This window comes from Diplotaxodon limnothrissa, linkage group LG20, assembly GCF_057381915.1.
Source record: "Diplotaxodon limnothrissa isolate DT_005_m linkage group LG20, D_limnothrissa_male_GT1.1, whole genome shotgun sequence".
NCBI classification, from domain to species: domain Eukaryota; kingdom Metazoa; phylum Chordata; class Actinopteri; order Cichliformes; family Cichlidae; genus Diplotaxodon; species Diplotaxodon limnothrissa.
The window spans coordinates 11,601,150-11,617,468 of record NC_140615.1 but is presented as its reverse complement, the minus strand read 5'-3'; the positions used below and the strand labels follow the sequence as shown (position 1 = coordinate 11,617,468).

Below are 16,319 nucleotides of genomic sequence, written 5' to 3'. Positions count from 1 at the left end.
TAGTCTAAGGAGCTTGGAAAGAAAAGTGTCTGGACTTCTTTGAGTTTCCTTGAAGACGTTTCACCTCTCATACGAGAAACGTCTTCAGTTCTAAGAGCAATTGATGGAGAGTCCAAGATTTTTAAATCCTATTGGGAGTGTCCCTAAGAAGGTCATGGACCCCTGATTAATCCTATGCCTAATCACATGAGCGAAGGTGTGAAAATGGGTGTGGGTCACAATCAGCCAAGGTTTTGGGTGAAACCTAGCCCCACCCTATCATATTATTTACTTAGGTCAAATGGCCCAGGATGTGAGTGGGTGTTAAAGCGTCTGGCGAGGGATCTCAAATCTGGATTATAGATGGCAGACAGTTGGTGCCGTAAGCCACCCCCTCTGTTCAGAGATGGTCGCTCACAATGGCCATTCACATCTGTGTTCTCTGTCCAAAATGTGAACATTGGCATCTTGACAGGGCAAGACTTAGACTAAGTCTTAGAAAACCACTTCTAATTAAAAGCAACAAGCAGAATAGATTTGTGTGGGCTGAAAAACACAAGGAATAGACATTAGACCAGTGGAAATCTGTGCTTTGGTCTGATGAGTCCAAATTTGATATCTCTGGTTCCACCTGCCATGTCAAAAAAGGTGAACAGTTGGTCTCTACATGCATGGTTCCCACCGTGAAGCATGGAGGAGGAGGTGTGGGGGTGCTTTGTTGGTGGCACTGTTGTGGATTTATTCAAAATCGAAGGCACACTGCAGCGGTATGCCACCCCATCACATTTTGTGTTTAGTTGGACCATCATTTATTTTTCAACAGGACAATGACCCCAAACACACCTCCAGGTTCTGTAAGGGCTATTTGACCAAGAATGAGAGTGATGGAGTGCTGTGCCAGATCTCCTGGCCTCCTCAGTCACCTGATCTAAACCCTGTCGAGATGGTTTGGGATGAGAAGAACCGCAGAGTGAAGGCAAAAGGGCCAACAGGTGCCCAGCATCTCTGGGAACTCCTCCAAGACTGTTGGAAAACCATTTCAGGTGACAACCTCATGAGGCTCATCGAGAGAATGGCAAAGCAGTAATCAAAGCAAAGGGTGGCTATTTTGAAGAATCTAAAATATAAAACATGTTTTGAGTTATTTTGCACTTTTTTGTTTACTACATAATTCTAAATATGTTCATTCATAGTTTTGATGCCTTCAATAAGAATCTGCAATGTAAAAATAAAGAAAAAGCATTTAATGAGAAGATGTGTCCAAGCTTTTGACAAGCAGAGTATATAAATTATTAAAATATATATTTAATTCATAAAATATGAAAATGTGAATATCAATCTGTGCAAGCCTCTTTGTGGTCCACGAGGGGGCAGCAGCACTTTCGCGCTGCAACAAATGAAGCAGTAGAAGAAGAATTTAGCCAGGCTACTGTTCCCGTTGTTTACATTGCAAAATGTGAAACTGAAGTTGTGTGGGCTGGAGGTGGAGACGAACTGAAAAGGTTTCGGGAATGTAAGCTGCTGCGCTGTAGTCCGCCAGGAAATGGACGAGATAAGGTGAGCAGCTTAATTCGTGCATTTAACTGTAAAAGTTACTTTTTATTTCTCTCTCTGTTAGTCACCGAGCTTTTGTGTCGTGATAAAATGTAATCAGACAGCTGGTACATGTACACCTTATTATCTCGTTATAACCGGACACACCCATTAACATCAATAAACGGGTTATTTATTGTTATTTATAACTGTGAGTCTTCATCTGACAAGCTTTATATGGAGTCTGAGCTAATGTAGAGGCTTTATGGTTCAACAAGTCTTCTGTATGTGGAGGACTGAACCTGGCACGGACGACTGTAACCTCTGTAGAAATATGAATAAAGTCATATTTATGCAAGCCAAATAAAACAAAGACAAACGACCAGAGGAACAAAACAGGAAAGACACATTAATGCTTAAAACGTATTTTGCATTCAGTCTTTTTAGTTGCCCCAACTAAGGGGCACGATTCATGTTCAGGTAAATTACTAGTTTTGCAATCCTCAACTGTAGAAATTCTTGGTAAGTCACGTGGTTATGATCAACTGTCTACAAGATGGTGTTTCTAGACAGTTTCCCAACCAATGGAGTAATTTCACCTGGCTGGGAAATATCTGTCTTTGTATTAACTGTTTAAGAACCTATATAAGCAGTAACAATAAGGACTTCTGCATTTTTATCTGTATATTTTTAATTGGGACAATGTAAGTACTTAAATATAAAATATTTCTTCAGCACCTTTCAAGATAAAACCAAATGCAAATCTAAAATTTTTTTCGCTGCATTTTGTAAGCGACCCTTGAGTTTACAGATCTGAAGCTCAGAGGGAGAGACTTCCAGAGTCTGGGGGCCACTGCTGCAAAAGCTCTGCCTCGTATAGTTTTCAGCCTGGTATGATGCACAACCAGTTGGCCCTGATGACATGACCTCAAGGCCCTGCTGGGGATGCATGAATGTAAACTGAAATGTAAAAGGAGAAAAGTTAGACAGATGTATTAAAGAGAAACAAGATAAAACCACCTCAGTGCTGGCAATTCTGGTTATCGATTGGCCATCTTTTTAACTGATATTTAAAAATATTGTATGTATTCTGTGTAGTTTGGTTTTCTATTTACCCTAATAGTATGGTAATGACTAAAAGGTGGAGGATCCAAATTATGTGAAAATTTATAACACATGTTTAACACATGAATATTTGTCTTATTTATAAATTTTCACATAATTTGGATACTTGGATTTTCAAAGCCACGTAAGCTGTGCTTCTGTAAAATTAAACAGTAGTGATAACAATAATGCTATTCTATTAAATATTTCCAATCTTCTGTTATATAAAGACTGTAATAGTTTTAAAGTATTAAAGCCAGACTGTGACCGTGTAGTAATACAATAATTAATATCAATTAAGAAATCACGGATGTTTGGTAGAACATTTCAGTTTCATTATTACTGTATGCATATATAACAACATCATCAGCAAAGAGTATTAGCTCCAGAACAAGCCAATCAATATCACGACAAAGCATGTTATAGACACGCCGGTCCACTGTGTCCATTTCAAATTTTCTTCTTCAAAATGTGAAAAGCACATGCATGCACAAGTTGCAGTGGGAGATAATACATTTAAATCCAAGACATTGTTACTAAGCAAGGAAGGTATGTGTAAGTGTACTTCATAACAGGGTCCTTAATTGCCAGAAACTATTAGGCTAGGCTATTAAGTAACTATTAAGATAGGCAGATAATATGTACATGTAAATGTGTTAGTGATGTCTGCTTTAGCTCTTTCCCGTCATTATTTTCATGTTGGCTTGCAATAAAATGTCTCCCAGTGCTGGTACGGCAACTCAGTGCAACTTACTGCAGCTTCTGCATCTGTGTCCATTTCCCGTTTGGAGAGGCAAAGCTTGAAATAGACATGGTAGACCAGCATTTTCACGTGCTACTAGTTTGCAACAAGCAGATTGAAAATCACTAATATACCAAAAAGAAAAAAAGAGGATCTAGAAATGAGCCTTGAGGAACACCCACAGGTAAACAAAGAGCTTGATTGTTGATTATATGAGAAGTTTTTCATATTTTTAACCAGCGACTGTTGCTCCACACAGTTTACAATGTGTCATTTTTTTCTTGAGATCAAATGCTAAATGTGTCAATATGTCTACTCTCCTATTCCTCGCAAACAGTGACATTTTGTTGTGTTTTCATGTGAAACAGTGAGCATGGGAGCTAACAGTGCTGTTTTCCAGAGGCAGATTGAATGTGCGTGTCTGACCTTATTACACACAGAGATTACTTCTGATTGGAGAACTTTCATACTCATCCCACTTTTCTAACAACTTAATTAGTTCTGACTGGATCTCATCTCTCCAGAATATTTTCATCTCATTTTTATTCATTGATGAAAGTGTCAATACATTTCATCATAGTTTTTGTCCTCGTGCATTAGTTTCTATTTAGTTATCGTCTTGTTTTCGTCTCCAAAATAAAAAGACTGTTGATGAAAACTATAATGACAGTTATTGGTCAATGGAATTGTCACTGCAGTTCAGAAGACATGATTCAATCCAACAAAGGACATCAGAGGGGGAAAAAAAAGAAATGATTAACACTATCAAATGCTTTGCAAAGACTGAAAACACAAGCTCCCTTTGTGTAATTAGGCTCTTAACTTTTCTATGTAAAAAAAAAAGCCCAAATTTGCTGTATCACTGCAGTGATTGGTTCAAAACCCAAACTGCACTGGGTGCAAAGCTGAAGAAGTGCTGTTTAAAGAAGTGACAAACTGATCAGCTACCAGTTTTTCAGGCAGAACGCCTACAATTGTCAAGAACTCGATGTTCGCCAATTTTGTGTATCAGTGTAAGAACAGCTGATTTTCTGATATTTTGGATTCTCTGCACATCATAATTTACCAGTGAGCACACCTTAGGAGGACACCGCATGTAACGTGGGGTGTGTTTGTCGTCTCCTGGGGTCCCTTTTTATAGACCTCAGCATTTGCTGAAGTAAGGTGCTGCAAACATATTTATTTTATGATCCGGTCCTCTGATAAGAAAACCTTTGATATTTTGTAGGAGGAAATGCACAAGTAGACACAGCTTTCACTGTGACACCGAGCAATCATTAATGTTGTTATCGAAACCAGTGACACATTCAAATGTTTGCTGTGATAAATATCTGTTATGTTTGTCCTCCTCTGTGGGATGTTTTCTGTATTTGAATGTGCAGCATGTAACAGGAAGAAGGATCCCGGCTTATTTAGAGTTTCTCTTTTTATCAGTGAGCAGTGCTTTTTTTAAGTTTAGTGACCTGAATGAATATCATCTTCTGCAGTTATGTAAAATTTGTTTACTTTCTCAGTCCTCTGTTGGGCAACCAGCCACATGGCTCGGACCTTCCGTCTCCGAACCTGAGGCCGAGACACCAGGAACTGATCCTGACACCATGTGGCCCGGTGAGATACTGGTGCTGCCGTGCCGGGAAGCGAAGCACATGTTTTCATTCCTGTCGTGCTTTGATTGTGATTTTTTTTGTTGTTGTTGTGGCTATCACAGGTTGTCTCACATTCTTTGTCCTTTCCATGCTGTTGCAGATAAAGCGCTGGTCGGAGCTGCCGCGCCTGCTGCAGGTCTATTTCTGCTTCGCCATACTGTCTCTGCTGGCGCTGCTCGGCCTCACCGTGTCCAGCCTCTACAAGCAGCACACGGACACGGACGTGTCCGATGAGGACAACTTCACTGTGTCGCTGATCCAGCTAGTTGGAATAGGTGAGTTTGTTGAGGGCAAGAAAAAAAAAGACATTTGCAGCATTCATCATCACCCCCACCGCCTCCTTTTAAAAAGCAGAAGTTCTTCTGTTGCAATCATATGATGAAAACTTCAGTGGAAGGAGCCAGTTCCAGTGGCTTATGTGTTCAGTGAGGATTTATGTCAACTGAGCTAGCTTTATTTCCTCATAGCTCAGGTTTACAGCTCGCTGAAGCATTTCCCATAAAAATGACTTGAGCTGCACTCTCTACCTGCCCTGTAGAGATTTGAGGAAATGGTGACTTTTGCTTAACCTCCTATGACCTTTCATCCACATATGTGGACATCACATTTTGGGTTATTTAGACCACAATACTCAATTTTGCTCTACAAGGGCCTGATATCCACTTACAAGGACATTATACTGCTACTGGTCTATCAAAATTTTAAACGAATATCCTCATATGTGGCTCTCATTTTTCTTAGAAACAAAAATCAGGTTAAAAAACATCAGGTAATTCTTTGTTTTTACTTTCATCAGGTCCGAATCAGCACAAATATCAAAGAGAAATTAAAAATACATGCTGTGGAAGAGTTTGGGTCTTAGGAGGTTAAAGTCGCTTTCGAAGCGTCATTTCCAACAAACACTGGGATGCTGTGAAAAACCGAAATAAAAGCAAAATGCAATGATTAGCAAATAAATTGTGGAGCTTAGTGCAGAATAAACGTTACCTCTGAGGAGATGTTTGATGAACAGAGTAGCAAAGTAACTGATTTTGTTCATGATCATTAATATTTTTTACACAGAGCTTCATTAAAAGCTTTGTATCGTATACTTATATCCTTAAGCTATATGATTGAGAAACGGTGTGCACACACAGTACAAATACTTCATCTTTATTCAAAGTGCTTGTCCTGCATGTGAGCTCTGCCTGTTGTCTGGCCCCTGCAGTGTTCTGCATCTACTACATCATCCGCGGCGTGCTGCAGGAAAACCGACAGGAGCTGGTGGCGTTCGTGCTCAGCGTGCTGGTAGTGATGATTCGGTCGGTGGTCAACTTCTCCGTGCTGGGTACGAAAGGCCAACAGGAGCTGCTGGTGAGGAGTTTGGAGGGAATCGTGAATATTTCTCGTGCAAAAAGCAAATAGAACTTTGACTGATTTGGATTTGCAGAACAAAACCAGAAAAGATACTAATGTTAATATGAGCAATGTGAGAAAATGTAAAAAAAAACAACACGGTAAAACATCTTTAGCACGACAGAAGTATATTAAACTTCAAGATATTCCATAAGTCCTGCGTGACTGACCGATGGCTGCAAAAATGAGACAGTTGTTGTAGTTTTCGCTCTGTACACCACCACAGTGGATTTTAAATCAAACAGTTAACATGCCTGTGATTGAAGTGCAGACTTCATTCAGCTTTCTTTTCACAAAATATTTAATTAACTGTAAGAAATTACAGCCAGTTTTATACAGTTTTCTATTTTAAGAGGCCCAGCAGTGATTGGACAAACAAACATAATTTGAGATATATATGTTTTATGTCTTTTGACTTCCTGAAGTCTGAACCCACGAGCATCACCAAATGCAGATGTTCTTCCCAGTCTTCACTGCAGCTCCCTCCCATTGCTAGTTGCTGTGAGTCTCTTTGCCTTCAGTTTTGTTTTCAGTAACCGAAAACGTGCTCGGAGAGAGCTGTTCCAGCCAAGCACGCTGGGTTGAGATCAGGTGACTGACTTGTTCATTCAATAATGTCTCGTTTCTTTTCCTTGAGAAACTCTTGGGTTGATTTAGCAGTTTTGCAGCATTTGGTTGAATCTCAGCAGAGAGCACAGCCCTGTACACTTTTCCATTAATCGTACTCCTTGTGTCAGTAGTCATCAATAAACAGAAATACATGCCCACACTATGTTTGACAGGTAATTTGGTACGCTTCAGATCATAAGTGGTTTCTCTCCTTCTCCACACTTTTCTCTTCCCATCATATTTTCATCTGTCCAAAGTGTCTTTTAGATGTTTTCTTGCAACGTCTAATCTCACTTTCTTATTCTAGAGTGTAACCAGTGGTTTGCACTTTTCACAGTGATATCTTCTTGAGCGTGTGGCTTGCTTTGAGGTTATGAAGTTATTTTTAAACTCTAAGGAAAAATTTGCGATCATCCACTCTAGTTGTCTTCGGTGGTTGCTCAGAGTTAGCCCGATTGTTGATTAGGACACACCAAACGTTTTTGCTGTTTTTCTGAAAGCTTCCTTTGATTTTTCAGCCTAAAGATGGCCTCCTTCTGCTCCTATCAACTAGGCCTGTGCGATATGATGAGATATATCGGATGACGATATGAAAACATCTGTCAAATTATACGTTATTGTTTGTTTTGTGGTGTTGCAAAATACACTGTTTACGGCAATATTTTTCATCAGGGCACAGAGAATACCAGTATAGCCTAGGGCTGTTCGATATAACGATATATATCGGATGACGATATAAAAACGTCTATCGTTTCATTTTACGCTATCGTTTGTTTCGTGGTGTCGCAAAATAAACTGTTTACAGCAATGTGTCTGTGAAGGTTCTCAGTCATCCAGGTCATCGTAGTCAAAGGAGCTTGCAAAGAAAAGCGTCTGGACTTCTTTAAGTTACTTGAAGACGTTTCACCTCTCATCCGAGAAGCTTCTTCAGTTCTAAGGTCAAATGGTGGAGAGTCCCAGATATAAACCTAGTGGGAGTATCCCCCCACAGAGGGACAAAAGGACCCCCTGATGATCCTCTAATCGCCTGAGCCAAGGTGTGAAACTGGGTGTGGGTCCCAATCAGCCAGAGTTTCGGGTGAGTTCATTGTGAAACCTGGCCCCACCTTATCATGCGAATTCCTGAGATCAGATGGCCCAGGATGTGAGTGGGCGTTAAGGCGTCTGGGAAGGGATCTCAAAACTGGATTATAGATGGCAGAGAGTTGGTGTCGTAAACCACCGCCTGTGTTCAACGATGGTCGCTCACAGTGGACATAGATGGCTTCTTTCACTCCTCTTTCAAACCATCTGTCCTCTCTGTCCAAAATGTGAACATTGGCATCCTCGAAAGAGTGTCCTTTATCCTTAAGATGCAGATGGACTGCTGAGTCTTGTCCTGTGGAGGTGGCTCTTCTGTGTTGTGCCATGCGCTTGTGAAGTGGCTGTTTGGTCTCTCCAATGTAGAGGTCTGGGCATTCCTCGCTGCACTGTACAGCATACACCACATTGTTAAGTCTGTGTTTTGGCGTTTTGTCTTTCGGGTGAACCAGTTTTTGCCTGAGCGTGTTGCTGGGTCTGAAATGCACCGGGATGTCATGCTTGGAGAAAACTCTCCTGACTCTCCTCAGAAACGTCTTGTTTACAGCAATATTTTTTCATCGTTTTGATGGTCACTGTAGTGGCTATATTCATTTCTTAAAGTTCTCTCTTTCTCTTATATTTTATATAACCACACTAAGGATGGACGGACAAGCACCTGTTTTTATGCGTTGTGGTTAGCAACAACGTAAAACTATCGCGTGTCCGCTTGTTTATGTTCCATATAAACCTTTTACAATAAAGCTCAAGATCCTGTTGAGACTTTTCAAAATAAACTGAATCACGTGAAAGAGCAGATTATTTACGGATGAGAAGTAAAAGAGAGCCGCCAGGTGCTAAAATATAAACCTTAGACTCAAACGTTAGAACAGGCTTTTCCCCGCAGCACGCCGTGTAATAAATACTCACAAAGAAAACAGCGGCCGTTACAACTCATGTCTAAAAATGTATAGTTTCATGCATCGGTTAAAACACTAGACTCCAGCTACATGACGCGCAGCTGTAAACACTGCCCACAAGACGAGCTGCCCGAGATTCACAGAATTTACAGAACATGTTACATTTTTGTGATTTATATCGTTATCGGGACGATAGAATTCTTATATCGGGATATGAGATTTTGGTCATATCGCACAGCCCTAGTATAGCCAGTAAAAATGAGGCAGAATACGTTAGCTCCAAACAGAAGGACTGTTCAAAACAAATCGAGGACCTTATTCCTAAATGAGGGGCTACCCCTGTAGCACGGACATGGTTTGGTTATGAAAGTATGACACGGACCAGAAAACTGTACTATGCAAATTCTGCCGCAAACCAGTCCCCAGCACAGACTCAACCACGACAAACCTCGACTACTACGCAAGAATCACGAGAAAGAGTGTGAAGAGAGCTTATGGATGAGAAGCAAAAAATAGCCGTCAGCTGCTCTAAATAAACCTTAGACTCAAACGTTAGAACAGGCTTTTCCTCGCAGCAGTTTCATGCATCGGTCAAAACACTCGACTCCAGGTACACCACTCCCAGCTGAAAACACTTGACACAAGTGGGGTTGCCAGAGATTCACAGAATATACAGAAAAAGCCCTATTTTGTGATATATATGTATATATGTTCTAAGGATGAGAAATGTCTTTTATCGGGATATGAGATTTTGGTCATATCAACATGCTTTCAGGCCTCATATTGAGAGATTTCCACAGGGAAATTCACCAAACACAAGTTAAACACTTGGAATGAACTCCTGGGCCCTATTTCAGGAAGCCGGTTTAGTGCAAACTCTGAGTAAGTAAACCCTAAGTTAACGAAAACTCTGGGTTTTCGGTTTCACAAAGCGAGTTTAGATTAATTCTGAGTGAGTTACTATGACGACACACTCCGTGAAGCTAACCTGCCCCCTAGCAGGTTTACTTCAACTAACCTTGACTTTCTCCGCCCCTTTGTCAGAAACCTGACTGTAGGAAGTGTCAGACATGGCGTGCTCCTTCCTTGAAGAGCCAGTAGATCGTGAAGCCCAAATTCTCCGCAGAGCTCTCCGCCGGGAGAGAGTGATTAGAGCGCGTTTGGACATTTTATCATTTCCTGATGATTTCCTGTGTGAACGTTACCGTTTTTCAGCACAATCTCTAATTTATTTGAATAACATCCTCAGGCCTAATATTGCTCATGTGACACATCGCGGACATCCTCTCAGTTCTGTACATATTATTTGTATTGCACTTCGGTTTTTTGCAAACGGGAGCTTTCTGTATAATATTGGTGACGCTGAGCACGTTTCCAAGGCTACCGTCTGTCGGGCAGTCAGGAATGTTACAGTTGCACTGAAACGTCTCCTGTACTCGTTTGTGGTGTTCCCCGGTCATAGACCCACAAGATTTATCAAAGAGGGATGCCACAAAATTGCAGGTATCAGGATGAACAAAACTTAATACATGATGTGGTGATATTTGAACTACTACTTAAATTTTACATTTATTCTCACGGTTCCCAGGCGTGATTGGCTGTACAGATGGCACTCACATTCCAATCATTGCTCCTTCAGTAAATGAAGGAGACTATGTGAACAGGAAGTCTTTCCACAGCATTAATGTACAGGTACATAGTTCCCTGTAGCATTTCAAACTAACAAATTATTTCATTATAGTAATGGATGCTAATTTGTGTTCTCTGCACTGTGAAGATCATATGTGATGCTGCCAACATTATCACAAATGTGGAAGCCAACTGCTCAGCCTCTGTGAGTGGTGGTGGTGGACGACCTCCACCTGTTTTTCAGGCCTCCGCTTTTTTTCTGTTGGCTATAACGGGTCACATTTGAGCATACAGAGTAAGCAAATATGTACTTGTAATGTGCTCAGATAATTTCAATAAGTGCTTACAGACAGAAAATTAATGTAGCCTCTAACTGCAATTGATTTACATCGGACAAACAGACCAAGCACTATGGCTCATAATACAATTCCACCTCACCTGTTTGGACTACATTTTTATATTTCATTTTTACTTGCTGCCAGGAACGTTTGGGGCCTGTTGGGTTGCACCTGCGCTCACATCACATCACGAAATAAAATGTATGAAATAAAAAATAAAATAAAATATAATAAAATAAAATAACGTGTTAAATGGGTGGAAATCCCTAGATCAATGTTTAAATTAACACTCACGCATTGACTCTGTCGGCTATGTTTTGCCATGCATGCTCCCTTTCTTTTGCAGCTGAGGCTGTGTTACTTTTTTTCCGCAAAATTTGCATGTTATCGGCATATGCTGCCATCAGAATTTCGGCCTCAAGCGCTGTAAGATACATTGACCGCGCCTTCTTTCCCTCCGTCTCCATGGTGACTCGCTTAATCTGTGCTCCACTAATCAGGGCTTTATGTATCCTTGTGCGCGCCCTTAACTCGGGGTTAAAGCAACTCCGCGTTGATTGAACTAATTGTTATCAGCCTTTCTGAAACCGAATATTCCGAGTTGGACAGTTCGGGGTTACTCAACCCTGAGTATCGTTTTTCACTCTGAGTTTTCTAAACCGGCTTCCTGAAATAGGGCCCAGAGCTTTTATCTGCTCAGTTTAATTTTCCAGGTAGTTTTGACTCCTTCAATTAAAGCTGAAAGTCTGCTCTTCAAACATGCTTGATTGGACAATTTAAAATCCACTGCCATGGTGTACAAAAGAAAAAGGAAATCAAATTTGTGCCGTCATCCAAAATCCTTCTGGACCCGACTGTGTATACGTCAGCTCTGAATAGTGTCATCGTTGCTTCCTGCTGCTGCTGTTAAGACACGAAAGGAAACAAAATAAACAAAACAGGTGTCAGCAGGCATCGTGAACGATTACTTCCCGTTTAGATGATTCTCAGTTCCACCACTTGATGTCACTGTGACTGTATGTGTGAATGAGTGATCCAACGAGTGAATGTTGAGACTACATGTTGATGGTTATTGCTGTGTGTTGGTGTTTGCTGAACATACATAAAAGCTAAGGTGGTAAACCTGTTACAGCTCCACCAGTGTTCTGTTTAAAAGCATGCAAAGCCCCAGGAAGAGCAGTTCATATCACAGACAGTCTACATGCAGCTGAGCGTTGAGTTACTGAATAATGCCACATTTCTGCAAACTGAACCATCTTTTTTACTGGCGGGTGACTGATATGAATGATAGAGAATAATTTGATGTAATAACTGCCTTTAATTTTTCACCGTGCACAAACCTGAAGCACAAACTGAGTGAACAGCGGCGATCTGTTTGTGTGGCAGGTGCGTTTCGTGTGCATCGTCACCCTGGGCGTCGTGCACATCTTTTGCACCACGCTGCTCATCCGGAGACCGAACATGATGGCGTTCCGTGTGGGCGGAGCCTTGGAGTGCCTTCAAGAGCAGTATTTCCTGCTAAACCTGTGTTTCTCCATGGTGACCTTTGACCTGCAGGCTCAGGTACACGCACGTTCTCCTTTTGTTTTTTACAGTGGAAATTTTTGGCATTTCACGCGCGCAGCATGTCGCCCTGCACGTCGCCCTGCACGTGCTCCTCGTCATATGCTTTTTTTCCTTGGTGTTCAGCGTCCAACAGTGAGGTGAGTTTGTTTTTAACAGAGCTGATGAGCGGCTTCGTGACGTTGTGCTGTTGGTGTGACCTTTTCAGTTGTGCCTGTGTGCCCTGATCTTAACAACGAGCCTGGCGGCGACTGGTGCCAACAACATAATCGTGGGTGTCGGAGTGTTCTGGGCCATCCTGACTACAGCTGTGGGCGCTGTTGCGGTGAGACCTTTTTATACATCCTCTGGTCACACCAGAGAGTCACAAGCGACAATAAACCAAAAAGGACAAGAAACATAGATGCACTTTAAACAGTCACAAGCTGAAGAGCAGCCAATTGTAACCACTTGTTTTTGTTTTTTAGGTTTTAAAGGAAAAGAAAGTTTTGGTTTGGATCTTTATGGCGCAGAACGTTCCTCAGGTGGCATTCTTTGTGTATCTGATGTACACGGTAGGCTGAGATTTCCCTCATTTATTCAGATATTTTATTTAACTACACATTTTGTTGTTCCGTTTGTGTGAGTGTGCTTTATGAAGTGAGTCTTCCTAATAATAATCCTGCTTAGGAATGACTGTCCCAAAGTACGTCACACAACTCGCACTTCAAATATGACCGACCGGTGCCTTTGTTGGGGGCTATCTTTCTATTGAGGATCAATACACATTTTATCATATCTGTGAGAATTTATAATTTGAAAATTGTGCCAGTGTGACTCAGTGATGAGTTTTTTGGGACAATGTGGAAAATGTAAATAAAAACCAAATCCAATGACTTGCAAATCTCATGAACTTTATTTACAATAAAACAGGAAAGTTTGGACCTGGACAGCAAAAGTCTGTAAAAGTAAGTGGCACTAAAAAGAAACAGCTGGAGGAACATTTTGAAACTAATTAGGTTAATTTTCAACAGGTCAGTAACTTGATTGGGTATAAAAAGATATTCTTAGCGAGGCAGCGTTTCTCAGGAGTAAAGATGTGCAAAGAAATTGTATCTACAAGTTATTAAACAATTTCAGAATAATTTTCTGCTATGTAAAATTGTAAAGATTTGGAACATCTCACATCTACGGAACATAAAATCATCAAAATATTCAAAGAATTTGGAGAAATCTCTGTGCGCAAGGGACAAGGACTAAATCTTCGTCCGTCAGGCAGCACTGCATTAGAAACAGGTGCGATGCTAGCATGGAAATCACTGCAGGGGCTCAGGAGCAATTACAGAAAACTGTGAACACATCCACAAATGTGAACTTGATCCAGAAGGGCCACTATCTTCTCCTCGCCAAAGCTCATTTAAAATGGACTTATGCTCCCATCAAGGCAAGAGATTTTTCAGGGAAGGCCTTGGATATTTCAGCATAGTAGAAGAGTCTGGGTGCGGTAGTGACTTTCCTGCAGTCCAGGTTGTTCCCCAGTTTGGTACACGATGAAATAAAAAAATACAACTAAAAAGACCCACAACTGTGGAGGTGTTGTTAAAAGAAGAGGGGATGCTGTAGAGTAAAACACGGCTCTGTCCCAGCGATTTTAAGACGTGTCGCTGCTGTCAAATTCAAAATGATTTCATTTTCTCAGTTCAAACATCAAATATGATTTTTCTATTATGGGATTACGAGATTTGCAAATCACTGGATGTTTTTTAATTTACATTTTACACACTATCCAAAATTTGTTGGTGCTGGGCTGTAAAAGTCCTTGTAGTTTCATAGACTGTATATATCAGATGGCAGAGCCACTGATGTCACCTGTTAGTTTGCTGGCTACCTTTTTGAAGCCTCAAGGTTCAAATCTGGACATGACAATCAATGGATGATAGTAGATGTAAAGCTTGGGTAGCGGAGTGCACTGTATTATTAAATGGGATGCTAACATGGCTAGCATAACAGGTGACATCTTATACAGTCTTTCTGTCACTACGAAAGTCACTCAAAGCAGAGATTTCCTTTCACAGTGAGTCCTGCACAGCAACACAGTGGAAACAGCTATAAACCTTTTTTATTCCAAGACTTCAAATCCGTTTATTTGTGCTGTGAAGTTGGGCATTTGCTCATCAGGGAGTGATGTAGGTGCAGTAATAAATGCAGTTAGCGTAGCACTTGAATAGTTACTTTCCAGTGTTTTTCAGTATTTCCAGTAGACCCCCCAAAAAGCACTTTCTGACACGATTGCTGCTCACATCACAGAGGACAGCGCCTCTGTGATGTGAGGATGACGCCGCATGTTGTCGTTCCCTTCTTTGGCTGAGCCGTGCGCTCAGATACAGGCGCCTGCGGGGAAACAATGATTTTGCTTTAATCGCAGGTGGCAGAGAAATGGTTCCAGGACACTACGTACACAGTGGAGGCAGCTGCTATAACCGGGGCTTTGATTTCACTGGTGATCAAAGTGGTTTTATTCTGGGGCCTCATCAGACTGATACACAGCTTTGGACAAGGCCTGAGAGAGAGAAGTGAGTTTACTGCTTCAGTCCCTTAAGAGTTACTTTGAGCACAACACTAAACACACACTGCATCTGCAGAACACCGAGTTAGCAGTTTCTGTTTCTTCCTAAATACCCTGAATTTGTTTGTTCGAGATGTTGATTGTAAGAAAACCAGTGTTTTCCTGAATCTGCCAAACTTGAGCATCAGAATACTGAAACCCTTGTTTTTTATTGCTCTTCACAGTGTTTGCACATAACAGGTGATAAAACATCAGGACCAAGGAAACAGCTGCACGCTGTGGGCTTAAAGCACCGTGCTGCTGACCGCGAAGCTCACATTTGTATTCAGCATCAAGTGTGCCAAAATCATCACTCAGCATTGTTTTATTTTTCCATGTTCTGTATACTGTAAGAATGTTAATGTGTTTCTGGCTTCAGCGGCGTCCCTGTTTACAGAATTTAAATGAATTCTCAGGGGGTTTTTGGGGTTTGTTTTTTTTAATTTTTTATTTCAGTCAACAACAACAACACCAACAGATTATAATTTTACATAAAAGTACTCAAACAGTAACCGAAAAAGGAATCTGATCATATCAGATGTTTGCATCTGATATGATCAGTCTGTACCTGAATACGTGCATGCATCATGACGTGCGATGCAGCTCTCTGTATTTAAGTCCTCACTATCCAGGTTGTGCCAACACTTTTATATTAGTGCATTACGTGTATTAGCTAAGCATGGCTCACTGAGTCTATGAGCTCCATTGTTTTTACCCCTGCTGAGCGTACGCTCTGTCGCTCTCTGTGGCACGACTAAAATATTTCCTTTGAATGTCGCCACGCAGGTAGATTGTTCTGGTATCCTGTCAACATGCGTTTGTAAACCAGCTTCATATAATCGTTTTTACACCAATATGCATTTTAACACCTAAATCGAGTTTTGTAGCGTTGCCAACATCCTCCACTTTTTAAAAAATGTGATTTCTTCCTGTAAATTGTATTCACAGTTATGACTGATTTAAGTTTGCTTTTTAAAATTAGAAATGTGTAAATTAACTCGTGCAGTCGACCACCACGACTAGCCGTGTTTTTATTGACATATTTTTTAAACTGTCTGCTGCACTTTCATGCGCTCCTGTTTTTTTCATCCAAAGTTCTTAATAAAGTATTTTAACAAAAACTTTGACATTTTGATTTACTGATCTTTTTGGGACATGCAGCTCTGTGCAAGTCTCGATCCACTCCTCATATTTTGCTTTCAGTGAGCCAGACGTTGT

The 16,319-nt window shown here is 41.0% G+C and overlaps 1 protein-coding gene across 1 annotated transcript; it reads left to right on the top strand.

Moving 5' to 3' along the window:
• Positions 1-1,433: 1,433 nt before the first annotated feature.
• Positions 1,434-16,184, top strand: LOC146610614 (uncharacterized). Its single transcript, XM_085344861.1, has 9 exons — positions 1,434-1,536; positions 4,873-4,966; positions 5,105-5,279; positions 6,212-6,357; positions 12,341-12,517; positions 12,726-12,842; positions 12,985-13,071; positions 14,922-15,069; positions 15,287-16,184. The coding sequence occupies exons 1-9, from the start codon at positions 1,523-1,525 to the stop codon at positions 15,304-15,306; spliced, it is 978 nt and encodes a 325-aa protein (XP_085200987.1). The 5' UTR covers positions 1,434-1,522; the 3' UTR covers positions 15,307-16,184.
• The last annotated feature ends 135 nt before the right edge of the window (positions 16,185-16,319 follow it).